This window comes from Esox lucius, chromosome 8, assembly GCF_011004845.1.
Source record: "Esox lucius isolate fEsoLuc1 chromosome 8, fEsoLuc1.pri, whole genome shotgun sequence".
Classification (NCBI taxonomy): domain Eukaryota; kingdom Metazoa; phylum Chordata; class Actinopteri; order Esociformes; family Esocidae; genus Esox; species Esox lucius.
Window position 1 is genome coordinate 33,612,065 of NC_047576.1, and position 14,898 is coordinate 33,626,962.

Consider the following 14,898-nt stretch of genomic DNA (forward strand, 5'->3'; position numbering starts at 1 on the left):
AGTCGAATCGGCATGGCTCTGTGAAAACCACATGAGCAGCCAGCTGTTCACCAATTTGACAGCTGTTATAGTATAGTTACACCTCAAACCACCAAAACACCATCTGCAAGTGTCAGTCTTCAATGGTTGCCTCTTGAGGCTCACTTCAATCAAACCTAATTTGCATTATTTACTATAGCGAATTATCTCAGACTGGTCTTCAGTACTGTATAAAAACATAACTACTACCATGGTCACCACCCTAAAAAGAATGCTTTTCAGGAGTGTGTGGGCATGGAATGAATTTTGTAATGACAGCATAAACATTGCTTTGGTGGATTTTAATGAATCATAGCCTTGATCTCATTGAATCCAAGCCTAATTCTCAAACCCAAAGTATTTTCAACCCACTGAACTGTTAAAACCATTTTAAATAGAGACAGACAGGGAAGGAAAACCAACATTTGTTAAACAAAAGGTTAGAAATATAACAGACATGCTCCCAGAACCTACTTGATTATATGGTGGCATACTGGTCACATTATAGCTTTAAAATTCCTCACATTCAAAGAAAAAATATACTTAGCAGTTTTTCTGAGCAGATTAAATTTATTGAACAGTATCAAACTACATCCTTGAATGGAATAGTAGAAAATAACTATTCAAACATTGAACATACAGTCACTTTAATTTCATCCACAGGTTTGGCCTTTCTGGCTGTAAAGATTTGTTTAGGATTATGTACATAGGAAAAAAAAATTATGTTCTAAAAATTTGCATGAGCAAAATACGACAATTTACAAACTTACTTAAAAAATGTGCAAAACAGATTTTTCCAAACCAGCCAGAGTATTATTTGTGTACAACTTATAATTAGATTTTATACATGGTAAAAGGGACCCTTTTACAAGAGATACCATCATAGGTCCTATTCAAATTAATATATTTTTTTATTGAGATCTGCATTGGCTATTTATTTTCTTTTATTGGTAACTCGTAAAAATCAACATCAGCTTAGCCACTAATGTTACCTAGCTTAGACTGGCTGGCTGAACTATGTTAACAAGCGAAGCGGATCTTAGCGCACTATCTAATGTTAGACATATTTTGATAGTTTCAAACTGTCTATAAACATCCTAGTTTGGACAGGATTTTTTTTTTTTTTATAGGTGCATATTCTACGTTAAATCACGGTCATACCTCAGTCAGCATCAAATTCCACATTTGAAAGTGGTTTTGATGACATGGGGGACATATCGGCAACATAACTGAAAATGTTTGGCTCGACAGCACCAGGTTTACAACCTGTACCCAAAATACCGGAATGCATTTATAGCTAGATATAAAATGTAAGCACACTTAATTTTTTTGGATTATGGTAAAGGAGAGTGTGGAGACAAATTCTGATATCCATTTGGAGTTTGCAAGTTGCTGTGTGTGGATGTGTTTCTGTTATCGCCAAACTCTGACACTGGGATTCTATTCACGTTGCAAATGTGAATAGAGAAGTGCATCTACATATATTACAATATTATTTGAACTGTTACTTAAACTGAACTGTCATCCGAATAAATCCTGTCAATTGCAGAATTTGACAAAGTATTGTTGCGTCCTCTGGTATGAGTTTTAAATGTGGCCTGATTTTCACTCTCTCATAACTGTTCCTCCCAAAGCAAATTAAAAAAGAAATGTGTTTTGTTATTTTGTATAACAGAGATCATCATACTCACCCACCAATTATCTCTGTAACAAAACATAAAAAACAGCAGATAACCTATAAGCACAGAGTGAAAATAAGGCAGTATAAAATTGGTAAACATCCCTTTTAGAGATCAGTTTAACATTGAACTGATCATACATACTTTTTAGAGCACTTTCAGGGACAAAACAAAAGAGAAGACACACAGGAGATCGCAACATGGACAAATACATAACGCAAATAGGCTCATAAATCCTGAGACAAAAACATTTAACATCAAACACAAATCACAATTTCACCAAATGTATATTCAGTCATGAGTCTCATTTCTTGCTGAGCATTTTAAAAATAAAATACAAATTTAGTTGACCAAAATTGAGGGACGCTTGAGTCCAAGTCTAAAAATAAACACATAGATTTTTCAATGCACAAAATCATATACTTCGCTTCCCAAAATGAACTCCCTCCCAACACTAAACCAAGGCAAGGCCCAGCTGTCACTAGTTTAGTAACTTACTGTTAGTAACAAAGTGTTCTAGATGCCGCGTTGATAGGAGTGATGCCCTTCTCTGTAAGAGCGAACATGTCCTCTTTATCCGTGCCAAACTTGGTGTAATACCACGACCACAATTCAGAGTTCGGACATTCCCTGTGACAAAGTAAATCCCTTACCTTTCTGGCTTTGTAGTCATCTACCTGTGTACTCTTGTGTAAAGTGTTCTGGTGTAGTTCAGGGCCAGCCAAAAACTACATGGAATGTTCCAGAAGACCCAGCAGGGTAAACATCATCATCTCCATGACAACTCTCTTCTTGTCACCTAATCTTGGGTCTTTTAGCCACGCTGCCACAGGGGGCATGTGATTCTCTTCTGACTGCGTGCCAGGAGAAAGGAGAGTTGACAACCTCTCCACTCCTCACCCCACTCCCCCCCTGCATTCCACAGCCACTGAACGGAGACACAAGCCTGCATTCCAGACATCACTGCTGATCTGGGGAGAGAGAGAGGGTGTGAGAGAAAAGGGAGAGAGAGAGAGAGAGAGACAGGGAGGATGGGAGGACATTTCTGTGAAAACCACATGACTAGCTGTTCATACACATGGGCTCAGAATGCAGACATCTGGACAATAGAAAACCAGCTTATTAGGCATGCCAACATACCACATCATCAGGCTTACAAACATATTATTAGTTATGTTTAATGACAGGAACGTAAATCCCCATGAATATAGGATATGAGCTGTTCCTGTCAGGAAAATCATATCCTAACTGTAGTATTACTAGAAAATCAATATCAGAAGATTCTAATTATGTTCTGGCATAAACACAAATTTTTGCTTTAACAGAATACATATCCAGGCTTGTCTTATGCTAGGTTCTGACACTGCTGATCAGATCTGGAGGAAAAACCCTATTGAGCTGTAGCCTTGCTCATTATACAGTACATTGTGGTGAACTCTTTGTCCTGCAGCTGGAATCTTACTCCTGTCTTAGTGTCCACGTTTATATTTCAGAATTCTTCCCCTGCCGTTAAATTTAAATGCTCAAACGGTTCTTAAAGGTGAAATATCCAGATATTCACTTCAAGATATAATTATATTCTGACTGCGGGAGCTGTTTGTGCCAAGTCAGTACAGTACATAGGCGTGTGTTCCTGAAGCAGACACTGCAGTGTGGTGGGCTACAGCAGACAGACTCTGCTGGGGGCTGTTTCAGGCAGCTTAATGAGCTCATTACCATAGCAGAGGCTGAAAAAACACCAGAGCCCAAGGCTTGGGCTTTCCTCACACATCAGCCTGTGCACACTCTGAGCACTGCTGTAGATTTTCTCTATGCCATCATGCATAGACAATCCACGTAAAAGCCATCTTGTTTCTTTTGGCTGATGTGCTGGAGCTAATAAAACAATGGTATGCAACATCAGCAGGCCTCAAAGAACTTTCCGCTGCAGCACACAACTTTGCATGTACATACACACGTGTGTGACCGAGGGAGAAATCCAGGGCATCTACCAATACATGGGATAACAAGAAGTCCCAACAATAATAGTAAAATATGACACATTGGTCCCCACAAGTTCAATTATGCATGTCCCTGCAAAGAAAAAGTCAATGTCTGGCTAAGGGGCTAGATTTAGGGAGAGAAGGAGGGATTTGTGTTAGAATGAAGGTAATCTCGTTCCCAGACACTTCCACTCGATGAGGTGAGAATTGAGGTTACTTTGTTCAAGTTCAGGTATTTGGCGTTAGGGCTAGGTTAAATTTAGGTATAAATGTTAGGTTATTGGGCATACAGGGAATGGGTTTTCTGGTCCGCATAAGCATTGAGACCCAGTGTGTGTGTGTGTGTGTGTGTGTGTAAAACTGTGCTTGTCCTGCTGCTGTTTTTAATCTCAATTTTTTTCCCCTCAAAGTTAAATCATGACACACATGGCAACATCAGAAGGACTGAAATGGCTGACTGCCATGTACCATATCACCATACCCCAACTACAAGCATCTCATCAGCAACAAGGTGAAGTCAACTCTACAACCTCTTATGTCAATGATCAGTCATCACCATCAGTCATCACCACCTTTACAGCCATCAGGAAACCAGACCCGGAGACTGACAACACAGAACCTTTGTTAGCAGAGAGTCTTCCCAGCCTGTCAGGAAAGGGTCAAAACAACATGAATTCTGTGCGTTTGCTCTTGGTTGGCCTTTCACCTATTTCCACCAGGCTGGCCAAACCAGTGATTCTGGTTATCCAGAGAGTAAACCTTAGAGACTAAAAATAGACTGCAAGACTGTACTGGTTTAGGCCTTGAATATCTACCTATGAGAAGTAGACTTGATAAAGAATGCATTTATACCAAATGCGGTCACTCCATCTACCCATGATACCTTATAATGCACCAGAGCCTGGCCTATCATTGTTCTGTGAGAGATTCGGCTCGGCTCAGTTCTATCAGTTCTCTCCCACATGCAGAGAACTGGCAGCCATAACTCTACCTTTGATCACATACAGCCAAAAGGAAGTTACCACCCAAAGCATGCATTTGATGATAAGAAATACTTCATACCCTGAGTCAGGACAAACGGTCACACAGTCTTCAAAGGGAATCCACTGGCATAGGCTGCATCAGTAAACTGAACACTTGGCTTGGCTTTCAGAAAGTCTTCCAATAACCCACAATCCCACTCTATCTCTGTAAGGCTCCTTTGCAATAACATACCCTAGACAAAGTTTACAAATGACTAGTTGTAGATATATCTTATCAGCTGACATGTAAATCACACTATGTTGTGACAACCTGGCTAATTTACATTTTGAATTTACATCAGTATGCTTTGTCTCTGTCCTTAGGCTTAGACAGACAGTACATGAAGATAAATGAGCCTGGTCTTAACAGTGGTGAAAGAATTTGTCAGGCAGGCCCAAATGTTGCTCATGGCAGGCGTTGGATTCAGACTAGCAGCAGGATAAGGAATGTTGCTGTGACAGACAAGACACTAATAATAATAATAATAGAATATTTTATTATTATTGGGGGGCTATATGATCTGGGAAAGGCCCTTTAGTGGTGATGACTCATCTGTTGTGTTAATCAAATTAGTAATTTTTAGCATCTTTTTCCTTTTTTGTTTTATAAAATTCTGCACCGTGGAGAAAAGGCCAATAAAAAACATTATGTCTATGGAGGTAATGCTACGCCGAGGGCCATAATGTGACAGAATCATTACCCTGGAGAATCAAGACCGAGTGGGAGCACGTGTCCCGTGCACACTGAGTTTAGAGAAGGGGGGCGGGATGGACGCTGAACACAGATGCCATTATAAAAAACTCATTCAGAGTGTTCCTGGTGGCCTTTGGAGACAGCATCCATTAATAAAACATTAGTATTGAACCAAGACAGTGGGGCATTCCTCCCCCCATCCCCCATCCATCCTCAGCCCCTTGCTTCTCTAACAGCTGCCTGGGGAGGCCTTCTGAAGCCGGCACACTGACCTGTGACCTGGTCCAGGTGTGCCCTACCCCACCCCACCAGGCTTCAGTTGGAACCGTTAAATGGGCCACTGTTACTGGGAGGCGTGGTGGGAGGGAGTCAGATGAGGAGGAGAGGGAGGCAGGGGAGGAGAAACCAACAGCAATTGTTTGGCCGGTTGGGTGTCTGAGGAGAACTCATTGAACTTTGTGCTCAGATCTTGTTTCCTCCTGACTGCCTGCAGTCCTACACTGGCACAGTGTTGGGGGTGGGAAACTGACCGACCATTCAAAACATCCACCATGGCTAAATAAAGCAGTTGCAACTTTTCAAAGACCATAAATACCCAACACGAATCATCAGATTTTTATTTAAATTACAACGTTTGAACATTAGTTTGTTAAATTATATACAAAAAAGAAAAGATTAACAACTATCCTATCTTTGAAAAATATGTTAACCGGAACTTCAGTCCACATTGTGCTAAGTAATTGCACGGCTTCAACAAAAAACATTTACTTCAATATTAAGGTCTAAAAAATAAATGAAACAAAAACTTAAATAGGCCATCTAAACACCCTAACAACACAGGAATTCTTACCACGTCATTAGGATGCTAAAACATGTATAGCATTTTTTTTTTTTAAATAACAATAATGTTGAACCAGCCCTCATCACAGTAGCCTACAGACACAAGAATAGACTGTAAGCTGGTTCAATGTGAACCATCGTTGCTACAATTCACCTAGCATCAACATGGAGAATAACTTCTACACATGACTCCTTTAACAACGTGTGTCTGTGTTAAAACCAAATTAAACGTGGATTGGAAAGGGCTCTGGCATATGCTGCCTTGCCACATTTTCCTGTGGCTCCCATCAACCCTCCCATCTGATTGTAAGAGCACTGATAAGACCTTGCAAATAGAATTTGTAAATAGCAGAGTGCTGACACAAGCACCGCCTTAAATGCCAACAGAAAACATTGAGCCCTAGGGCTCTAAACAAGCAAATGAAAACAGAAAAAAATTGTAAATGTGGTTGTGTGTGTGTTTTTTCTCAGAGGGTGGGAGGCATTTATATCTCGAAGAGTGGAGGCGCAAGTGGTGGTGGGAATCTATCTTGGGGGAATCCAGGAGGGCTATTCTGTTATTCTGGTCTTCTGCTTTTTTCTATGCAAATTTGTATGTATTTATATAAGCTAGCCAGCACTGCTCTTTTCAAACAGATGCCTGTTTCTCATCAGGACTATGCATCTATAACAAACTATAATTAAGTGTTTTATCAGTCACAAATATATTTCCCATCAACACTGAGGGAGCGGATCCTGTCTTGAATCTCTGTGGTCAAACCCTTCTGGAGAATGATGAAAACAAGGCGGCAACAATAACAACAGTAGCAGAGGTTCGCATCAAGAAATTATTTTTTTAATTAGCAGGGATGGGGTTTCTTTATTTTATTAGAAAATTTGAAATGATGCAATATACAGCTCTGGAAAAAATTAAGAGACCACTCCTAATTTTTCTTAAATCAGCATCTCTACATGTATGGCAGCCATTCCATTCCAGTGTCTGTTAAATTCCAACACAGGCACACCTCATTTTACTTAATGAGGTACTGATTAGGTTATTACCTGAACCAAATCTAATTTAATGGGTAAAAGTATAAAAACCACGATTGTGGTCATCACTGTCCTCCTGCAATAGGTGCAAGTAGTGCAAGTAGTACCTCAAAGGTCATTTGAATAAAATAACTATTTAGCATGACAAAAAGAGTTGAAAAGAAGCTTTGGGTGAGGAAAAGAAGGGTTCAATTCTGGCTTTACTGGCAGAGGGAAACACAGATAAGACGTTTCGAAACAGGCTCCTAGGGCCAGGGCTGAAGAAAGCTAGAAAAAAAGCCCTTCATTAATGAGAAGCAAAAAAGAGCCAGGCTGAAGTTTGCAAAAGACTATAAGGATTGGACCATAGAGGAATGGAGTACGCTCATCTTCTCTGATGAGTCAAATGTTCTGCTTTTCCCAACTCCTGGTGGTCTAATGGTTAGACGGAGACCTGGAGAGGCCTACGAGCCACAGTTGAAATTTGATGGAGGATCGGTGATGATCTGGGGATGCTTCAGCAAGGCTGGAATCGGGCAGATTTGTCTTTGTGAAGGTCGAAAGAATCAAGCCAAGTACAAGGTTATCCTGGAACAACACCTGCTTCCTTCTGCTCTGACAATATTCCCCAACTCTGAGAATATTTTTTTACAGCAGGACAATGCTCCATGCCACACAGCCAGGTCAATCAAGGTGTGGATGGAGGACCACCAGATCAAGACCCTGTCATGGCCAGCCCAACTTCCAGACCTGAACCCCATTGAAAACCTCTGGAATTTGATCAAGAGGAAGATGGATGGTCACAAGCCATCAAACAAAGCCAAGCTACTTGAATTTTTTTGCCAGGAGTGGCATAAAGTCACCCAACAGCAATGTGACAGACTGGTGGAGAGCATGCCAAGACGCATTAAAGCTGTGATTAAAAATCAGGGTTATTCCACCATTTTCTGAACTCTTCCCAAGTTAAAATATTAGTATTTTGTTGTTGAAAAATGTATATCAATTAGTTTTCTTTGCATTATTTGAGGTCTGAAAACAATGCATCTTTTTTTTGTTATTTTGACCAGTTGTTTTCTACAAATAAATACTCTAAATTATCATATTTTTATTTCTTATTCTGGAGTAATGTTGCCAGTAGTTCATAGAATAAAACAATTTTCATTTTACTCAAACACAAACCTATGAATAGTAAAACCAGAGAAACTGATAATTTAGCAGTGGTCTCTTAATTTTTTCCAGAGCATTATGTTTAGATACTTCCCATCTACAAAATCAAAGCTGATTTATTAATCTAAAATCCAAAACAGTTGCAATTATTTCTTCCACATGCAACTATTTAATCCACTTTGGGATGTATACACTCAGTGTATAAAGCATTGGTGTTTGATTTGAGGTATGGGTTAGGAGTTTAACTTTAGGTTCAGGTTGGAAAACAGCTTTTTGAATTACATTTTATTTTAGTCATGAAAACATGGTGTGTGTGTAAACAGTATATATAGAGTATGTGAAAAACAGGGTGGATTCATCAGCATGTGAAACAGAGTACTGAGCACACTAGAAGCTGACTCGAGTGGTAAATGGCTGGTCGTAAACATGTGGGAAAGAAAACATTTGTTTCTTTGACCCCAGTTGAAAGTTAACAGCCACAGGAACAACATTTTAAGCTCCTGGCTACCAAACATTGGAAAATATAGCTAATCTTCTCTGTTTCCATCTCCAGACCCTTATCGCTCCCCCTCTGCCCCTTGTTATCCTTCCCTCCCCCTTCCTTGCTAAACAACATTAGGTTTAATTGTTTATACTATTTTGAGCAAATATACCAATATGTATTGCTCATATGTTGTTCTTCAATTCATGCACCTTTGTCAAACTGCAAGGCAAATTCTGTAGTATATAATGTATCTGTTGCTCAGGTAACAAGAGAGTGCACAGATAACTATGGCGTTGAATGGGGGAGACAAGGACAAATGTTTTCACTGCTGAATGACTGGGACTTTACTGCACAGAGGAGTTATGCAAATTAGGACAGATCTCTCTTTGAGAATCTACAGTCCACCTATTTATGCACACAGCAGAGTCCTTTGTTTACATTTGGGAACTTGTTTAGGCCAAAAGAGGTATTCTTACTGAAGAAGCCCCGATAAATCCAATCTATTACTGCTTTCCCTTAATCAGAATTCTCAACCTGACTACCACGTTGGGACCGTTCCATGCCAAACCCAAAGGACAGAACAAGCCTTGAGAAAACGAATCAGCGCCACTCCGGCCCAACGTCCAAACAGTCTGTGCCATATCAATCACTCTGCACAACATCAACCTCTCCCTGTCTTTTCCTTCCCACCTGTGTAACCCTATCCGTGAGGCAGAAATATGGAACAACTCTTCTCTCTATGACAGAGCTGAGAAAACCTGCCACATCCTAGCACCTGGAGTACACAGTCTGAAGCCTGAGAAGACAGCTCAAAGATGTTCCGCACTCCTCAGCAATGGTCTGCTATGAAGTGCAAGCACAGGCCTGACCTCTTGCCTCGCCCGAGTGCTGAGAGAGACTGAGGGCTGAAGAGACGTGAAAAAGCTCTCTGTAATTACTGCCTGCCTGACATTCCTACAACTACTGTATTCTCCATGTTTATTCTCCAACACCCCAGGAGCCTAGCACACAGCCAGAGGCCCACATTAGATCACGCTGTAACCACGGACAACCAGGATAACAGAATTTCCAAACAGTTCATCTCTTCCAATGTCCAACTGTTCCTCTGGCCACTGATAAGGTAAAAAGGCAGACAAGAGAATGACTGACTGATCTTGCTGCATGACAGTGTTGTAAAGTGCTGAAGCACCTGAAAAGTGCTCCGTAATTCCAACCATTGCTATTATTGCTTTTGTTCTTGGCCACAGTGAGTTGTGATAACTACGAGCAAGAATGATACTGTAATATCTAATGTGGAACAATGTGAAGAGTGGAAAAGCATGACCTCTCTTCCTACACGCCTATGCACTGTCCTCTAGATTTATAAGGTTTTGGCTGATCTAAACGGGTTGCATGTGTAGGCGATTTATTTAATCTTTCATTTACTTTCCATTGTTGATGCAGCTAGTAAAAAAATATGGATTTGTTTTTGTCTGTGATTAATAGACATTCTCCTGATTTGCATGTTTCTTTAGAAAGGCAATGGTCTCTGAGGCTCTCTTATCTCACCCCAGTTATTTTACCATTCTCAACAATGCCAGGAAGATATTAAACTTTTGGAAGAGAGACCAATGTAAAGGTTGGCAGCAGAGGCCCACCTACTTCTGCACCTTCAAAAGACTGACCATTCGTATGCTTTGTAGTCGAGGAGTAGGATTAGTTAACCCGATACAGTAAAAAATGGGAAATGTTTGTGTTTAAAGAAGCTACTCACCAATGGTCTTAATGGTGAAGTCTTCTTCCCATGGTGTCTATGCTGAGAGGTACTTCCAGGTGCTGACAAAAGCAGTGGGGATCAGGGAGTATGGAACACTGGTCACACTATCCCATGAGTCTGTCGAGGGGTCATAACAGTCAAGGGTCTTGCACCTTTGAGCCCCGAAGTATCCTCCGACCACATAAAGCCGGTTCCCCGACGCCACTGCGTGACAGCTGATCCTCTTGGCAGTTACGTCGCCAAACTTGGACCACTGGAACGTTTCACTGTTGAAGCGGTAGGCCGAGCTAGCCGAGAACTCTGTGTCCCCGCCGATCACTACTATGTGATTGCCGACAACGGCCGCAGCGGTATAGCGCCAGAGCTGTGGGCACAAAGCAGGCACCGTCCACCTGTTCTGGACCGGGTCAAAACACTGTACCTTGGGGAACTTATCTTGATTGACACTGGTGCCTCCAAAGGCAAAGAGTTTGTTTTTAGCCCCTACAACTGCAGCATTGCTTACCCCCTCTCTGAGAGGAGCTACCAGGGTCCACTTGTTGGTCTGGGGGTCATACTGCTCCACCTGTTTCAAAGAGACTGACGGAGAGGCTGGGAAGGAGCCAGCCAGAGAGGTGTGTCCACCAACTACATACAGGATATGGTCGAGCTCAGCGGTCCCATGTCCGAATCTGGCCACCAACATCGGTGCCGCTTTAGACCACTCGTCATGCAGGGTGTCGTAGACCCACACGTCTTTGGAGGCCCCGTTCTCAGAGCCCCTACCTCCAGTTACGTAAACCTTGCAGCCAATGGCACAGGCGCTGCACTCCTTACGGGGGCTAGGGATGTCCGTTTTTGGGGTGATCTCCTTGGTCTGGTTGTCGATCATGTACACCTTGTCACACATGAAAGTCTGGCCACCTAGGAGGAGCAGAGCCTGGCTCACCTTCCTGGGCCGGGCACAGAATCCTGTCACGATGCCATCGTTCTGAAGGATCCTCATTTTACAGCGCACTGCATCCTCCACGATCTCCCGTCCCACTTTGTGTCCCATCACCAGTTCCTCAGAGGCCACGTTCTTCAGCAAGTATGTTTCAGGAAGCAGGGCTAGACGCACGCAGCGCAGCAGCTCCGGCAGGTCACTGTGCCTCCTCTCAATGTCTGCCTTCACCCAGTCGATCACTGCCTCATACACCAGGCTCTCATCCTCCACCTCCAGCTCCTCACTGAATACCAGCTCCTGGACCTTGTCTTTGGGAAGACTCAAGAAGTCTTCGGTTCTGTTGAGGTTGGCAAAGTTGGCCAGGCACATCCTCCATGAGAGCTCATAGAGCCGTTGGCACTGGTGGGCATCCGACAGCAGCATCATGCCCAAGCAGTTCGACGGTGCCAGGTTCTTCTCTAGGAACTCAGCGCAGGCGTCTCGGATGTCATGGAACTGCAGCATGTCCCCCGCCTCCAAGAGTGACTCTGCGTTCTCCTCATTGATAATGACACGGGCGGAGTATGCATAGTCTAACAGCAGCTCAAGCACCTCAGGATGCAGTGAATCGTGGAAGTTGACCTCTTTGTCGCGGCTCTCCCTCAGGCCTCCACTGAACATGGCCTCGAAGTAGCGGCTGCAGGAGGCCAGCACAGCACGATGGCATGGGAAGATCCGGTTTCCTGCCATCAGGACGATGTCAGTGAAGACTCTACGCTTGCGCAGCAGGTTGAGCTGAGTCAGGAGACTGTCCGCATGGGATGTCTTGTGGAAAAGCTGGATGTTCATGGAGCCCGAGCTAGAGCGGGACTTCCTATTTTCGTGGTTGCTCACAGACATCTTGGACCTTGACAGAAAACCGAAACAGAAGGTTATTCAATCCTTGATAAATTCATATACATCCAATTTCCAAACTGCATTCAGGCTTGACATGGTCTTGGATGATGCATGGTTAATGCCTATGAAAATATGTCCCACTTCCTTTACAGGATTAACACCTATGTTGGTAAAATGAAGTAAAGACTGAAACGTGACACTGTCTGACACTGCCGTCCTGACAAAATCCATCAAAGCATCTAATTCAAATCCTAACCCAAGGGTATAGATCCAGAAATTAACTTTGAACTTTAAGATGAAAGGATAGCTGACAAGATTTTATTTGTGTTTACAAATTGGCAAAAAGGGAATTAATACAATATCATCCATCTTAAATATACAACTAATGAATTATTTTCTGACAAATGACAACATTATTTAAATTTGATTAAATGCCTATTTATATAGACAACTAGGCAAGGTGAGTAAGTAGCCTATTTGGGTGTGGACTACTTCCTGGCTTTATCTGCATGTTAAGCCTATGAATCACTATGCAAATCAAGTTGTCAACCTCCCATACCTGTTCTCTTTTTGGTTTGCACATATTTGGACAGTGCCGTAGGCAGAGCATTCAACTGCCTGTGTAAAAACCTTACATCTTCCAGAACATCACCTTCAGGACATATATTGTCAGAATTGCTGAACACTGATTCAATTCCTTAAAAATTACAATTCTAAATCACTGATCATTATTTCAATAAATTATATCAAATGTACTACAGTAAATCCTTTATAACACTAATTGCTTGGCAGAAGAATTACCAACTAAATATATGGAAGTACATTTAATTAGCCTAAAACATCTGAACAGGCTACGATCAGACAACAATTCGTTGGATATTCAAACTAAGGCCTTATGAATGAAAAGACTTCCGATGAGGAATGTAACACCACATAGCATGAAATCCATTTTACTGCACTTTAACGGAAACCCTTTCCAGCAGGCGCTCGGTTTCTTCCCAACTTGGATAACATAGACAATACCGCTACTAATTGCGAACTCCGGATAGAAATAATCTGTAACATGCAGCTAACTGGATTCCATGAGAACAAGACAGTCAAACAATGACTTCTCTATGATCGAAAAAAGTAGTCTATTTACCTTACTCGTCCTCGGTCACCGGAGCAAAGCGGAAATATCCGACAAAGCCACCATGCACTGGGGAGCCAACTTCTGAGAGTGTAGTTTACAAAGTCAACAAACTAGATTTTTAGACGTAAGTCACGAAGTTCAAAAGAGAAAGATGGTAACCAATCTGTTATATTCCTGTGTTTTAATACACAAGTAATACAACAGTTCACAAACCCTTGACAGTGTGTCTCTGTTGTAGACACTCAACAGCTGTAGCTGAGCACAAGTTACAGCTCCTTACGTCCCGCCTCTTACTGATATGGTCTCGTCCAATCATAGTCAAGAGGCACATTTGAACACACCCTGTCCCCACTGAACAATTATATTTTATAATCGACCAATAATGATATTGCATATCCAATGCGTGACAATGTGGATATAAAAATCTAAATGATTACCAATACACAACCTGTTTTTTATATTCCGCTGTATATGGTTTGCTATGCACTTAAATGAGCAACTGAGCGGCATGATTACAAACGATTGAGGGTAATTGTACCTGTTCCTGATATTCTACAGTAAAACAGTTATTTTCAGTACATAGTGTGGTTGATCAAAGTCCTAACAGCCTTCCGAGCATAGCTCATTGTTTTCAGTGAATTCTTGTTATTTTCTGTAGGTTTAACTGATCCGCAATGTAGATTATGGCAATATGAATGTATTACTGTTCCAATTAGCATACATCATTGTGAAAAATTTATGGATTTAAGCTTACAGAGTAATCTCTGGAACTGCTTCACACAAAACTCTCCAATATGTGTGACACACTATTACCAGCAAAACAACTGTGGGCACAAAGAGAGATCCTAGAGTCAGCATTAACAATCAAAGTACAAACCCGATTCCAAAAAAGTTGGGACACTGTACAATTGTGAATAAAAACAGAATGCAATGATGTGGAAGTTTCAAATTTCAATATTTCATTCAGAATACAACATAGATGACATATCAAATGGTTAAACTGAGAAAATGTATCACTTTAAGGGAAAAATAAGTTGATTTTAAATTTCATGGCATCAACACATCTCAAAGAAGTTGGGACAAGGCCATGTTTATCACTGTGTGGCATCCCCTCTTCTTTTTATAACAGACGGCAAACGTCTGGGGACTGAGGAGACAAGTTGCTCAAGTTTATGAATAGGAATGTTGTCCCATTCTTGTCTAATACAGGCTTCTAGTTGCTCAACTGTCTTAGGTCTTCTTTGTCGCACCTTCCTCTTTATGATGCGCCAAATGTTTTCTATGGGTGAAAGATCTGGACTGCAGGCTGGCCATT

At 41.6% G+C, this 14,898-nt stretch overlaps 1 protein-coding gene across 1 annotated transcript; it reads right to left on the bottom strand.

The window, feature by feature from the left end:
* Nucleotides 1-574: 574 nt before the first annotated feature.
* On the bottom strand, nt 575-13,863 carry enc3 (ectodermal-neural cortex 3). Its single transcript, XM_010866528.3, has 3 exons — nt 13,593-13,863; nt 10,648-12,461; nt 575-2,668 (listed from the first exon to the last, which is right to left on the bottom strand). Exon 2 carries the CDS (start codon nt 12,452-12,454, stop codon nt 10,685-10,687), a length of 1,770 nt encoding a protein of 589 aa, XP_010864830.1. The 5' UTR covers nt 12,455-12,461; nt 13,593-13,863; the 3' UTR covers nt 575-2,668; nt 10,648-10,684.
* Nucleotides 13,864-14,898: the final 1,035 nt, after the last annotated feature.

What these genes read in the sequence shown, in the direction of transcription:
- enc3 (XM_010866528.3), bottom strand. Translation starts at nt 12,454, where the DNA reads ATGTCTGTGAGCAACCACGAAAATAGGAAGTCCCGCTCTAGCTCGGGC.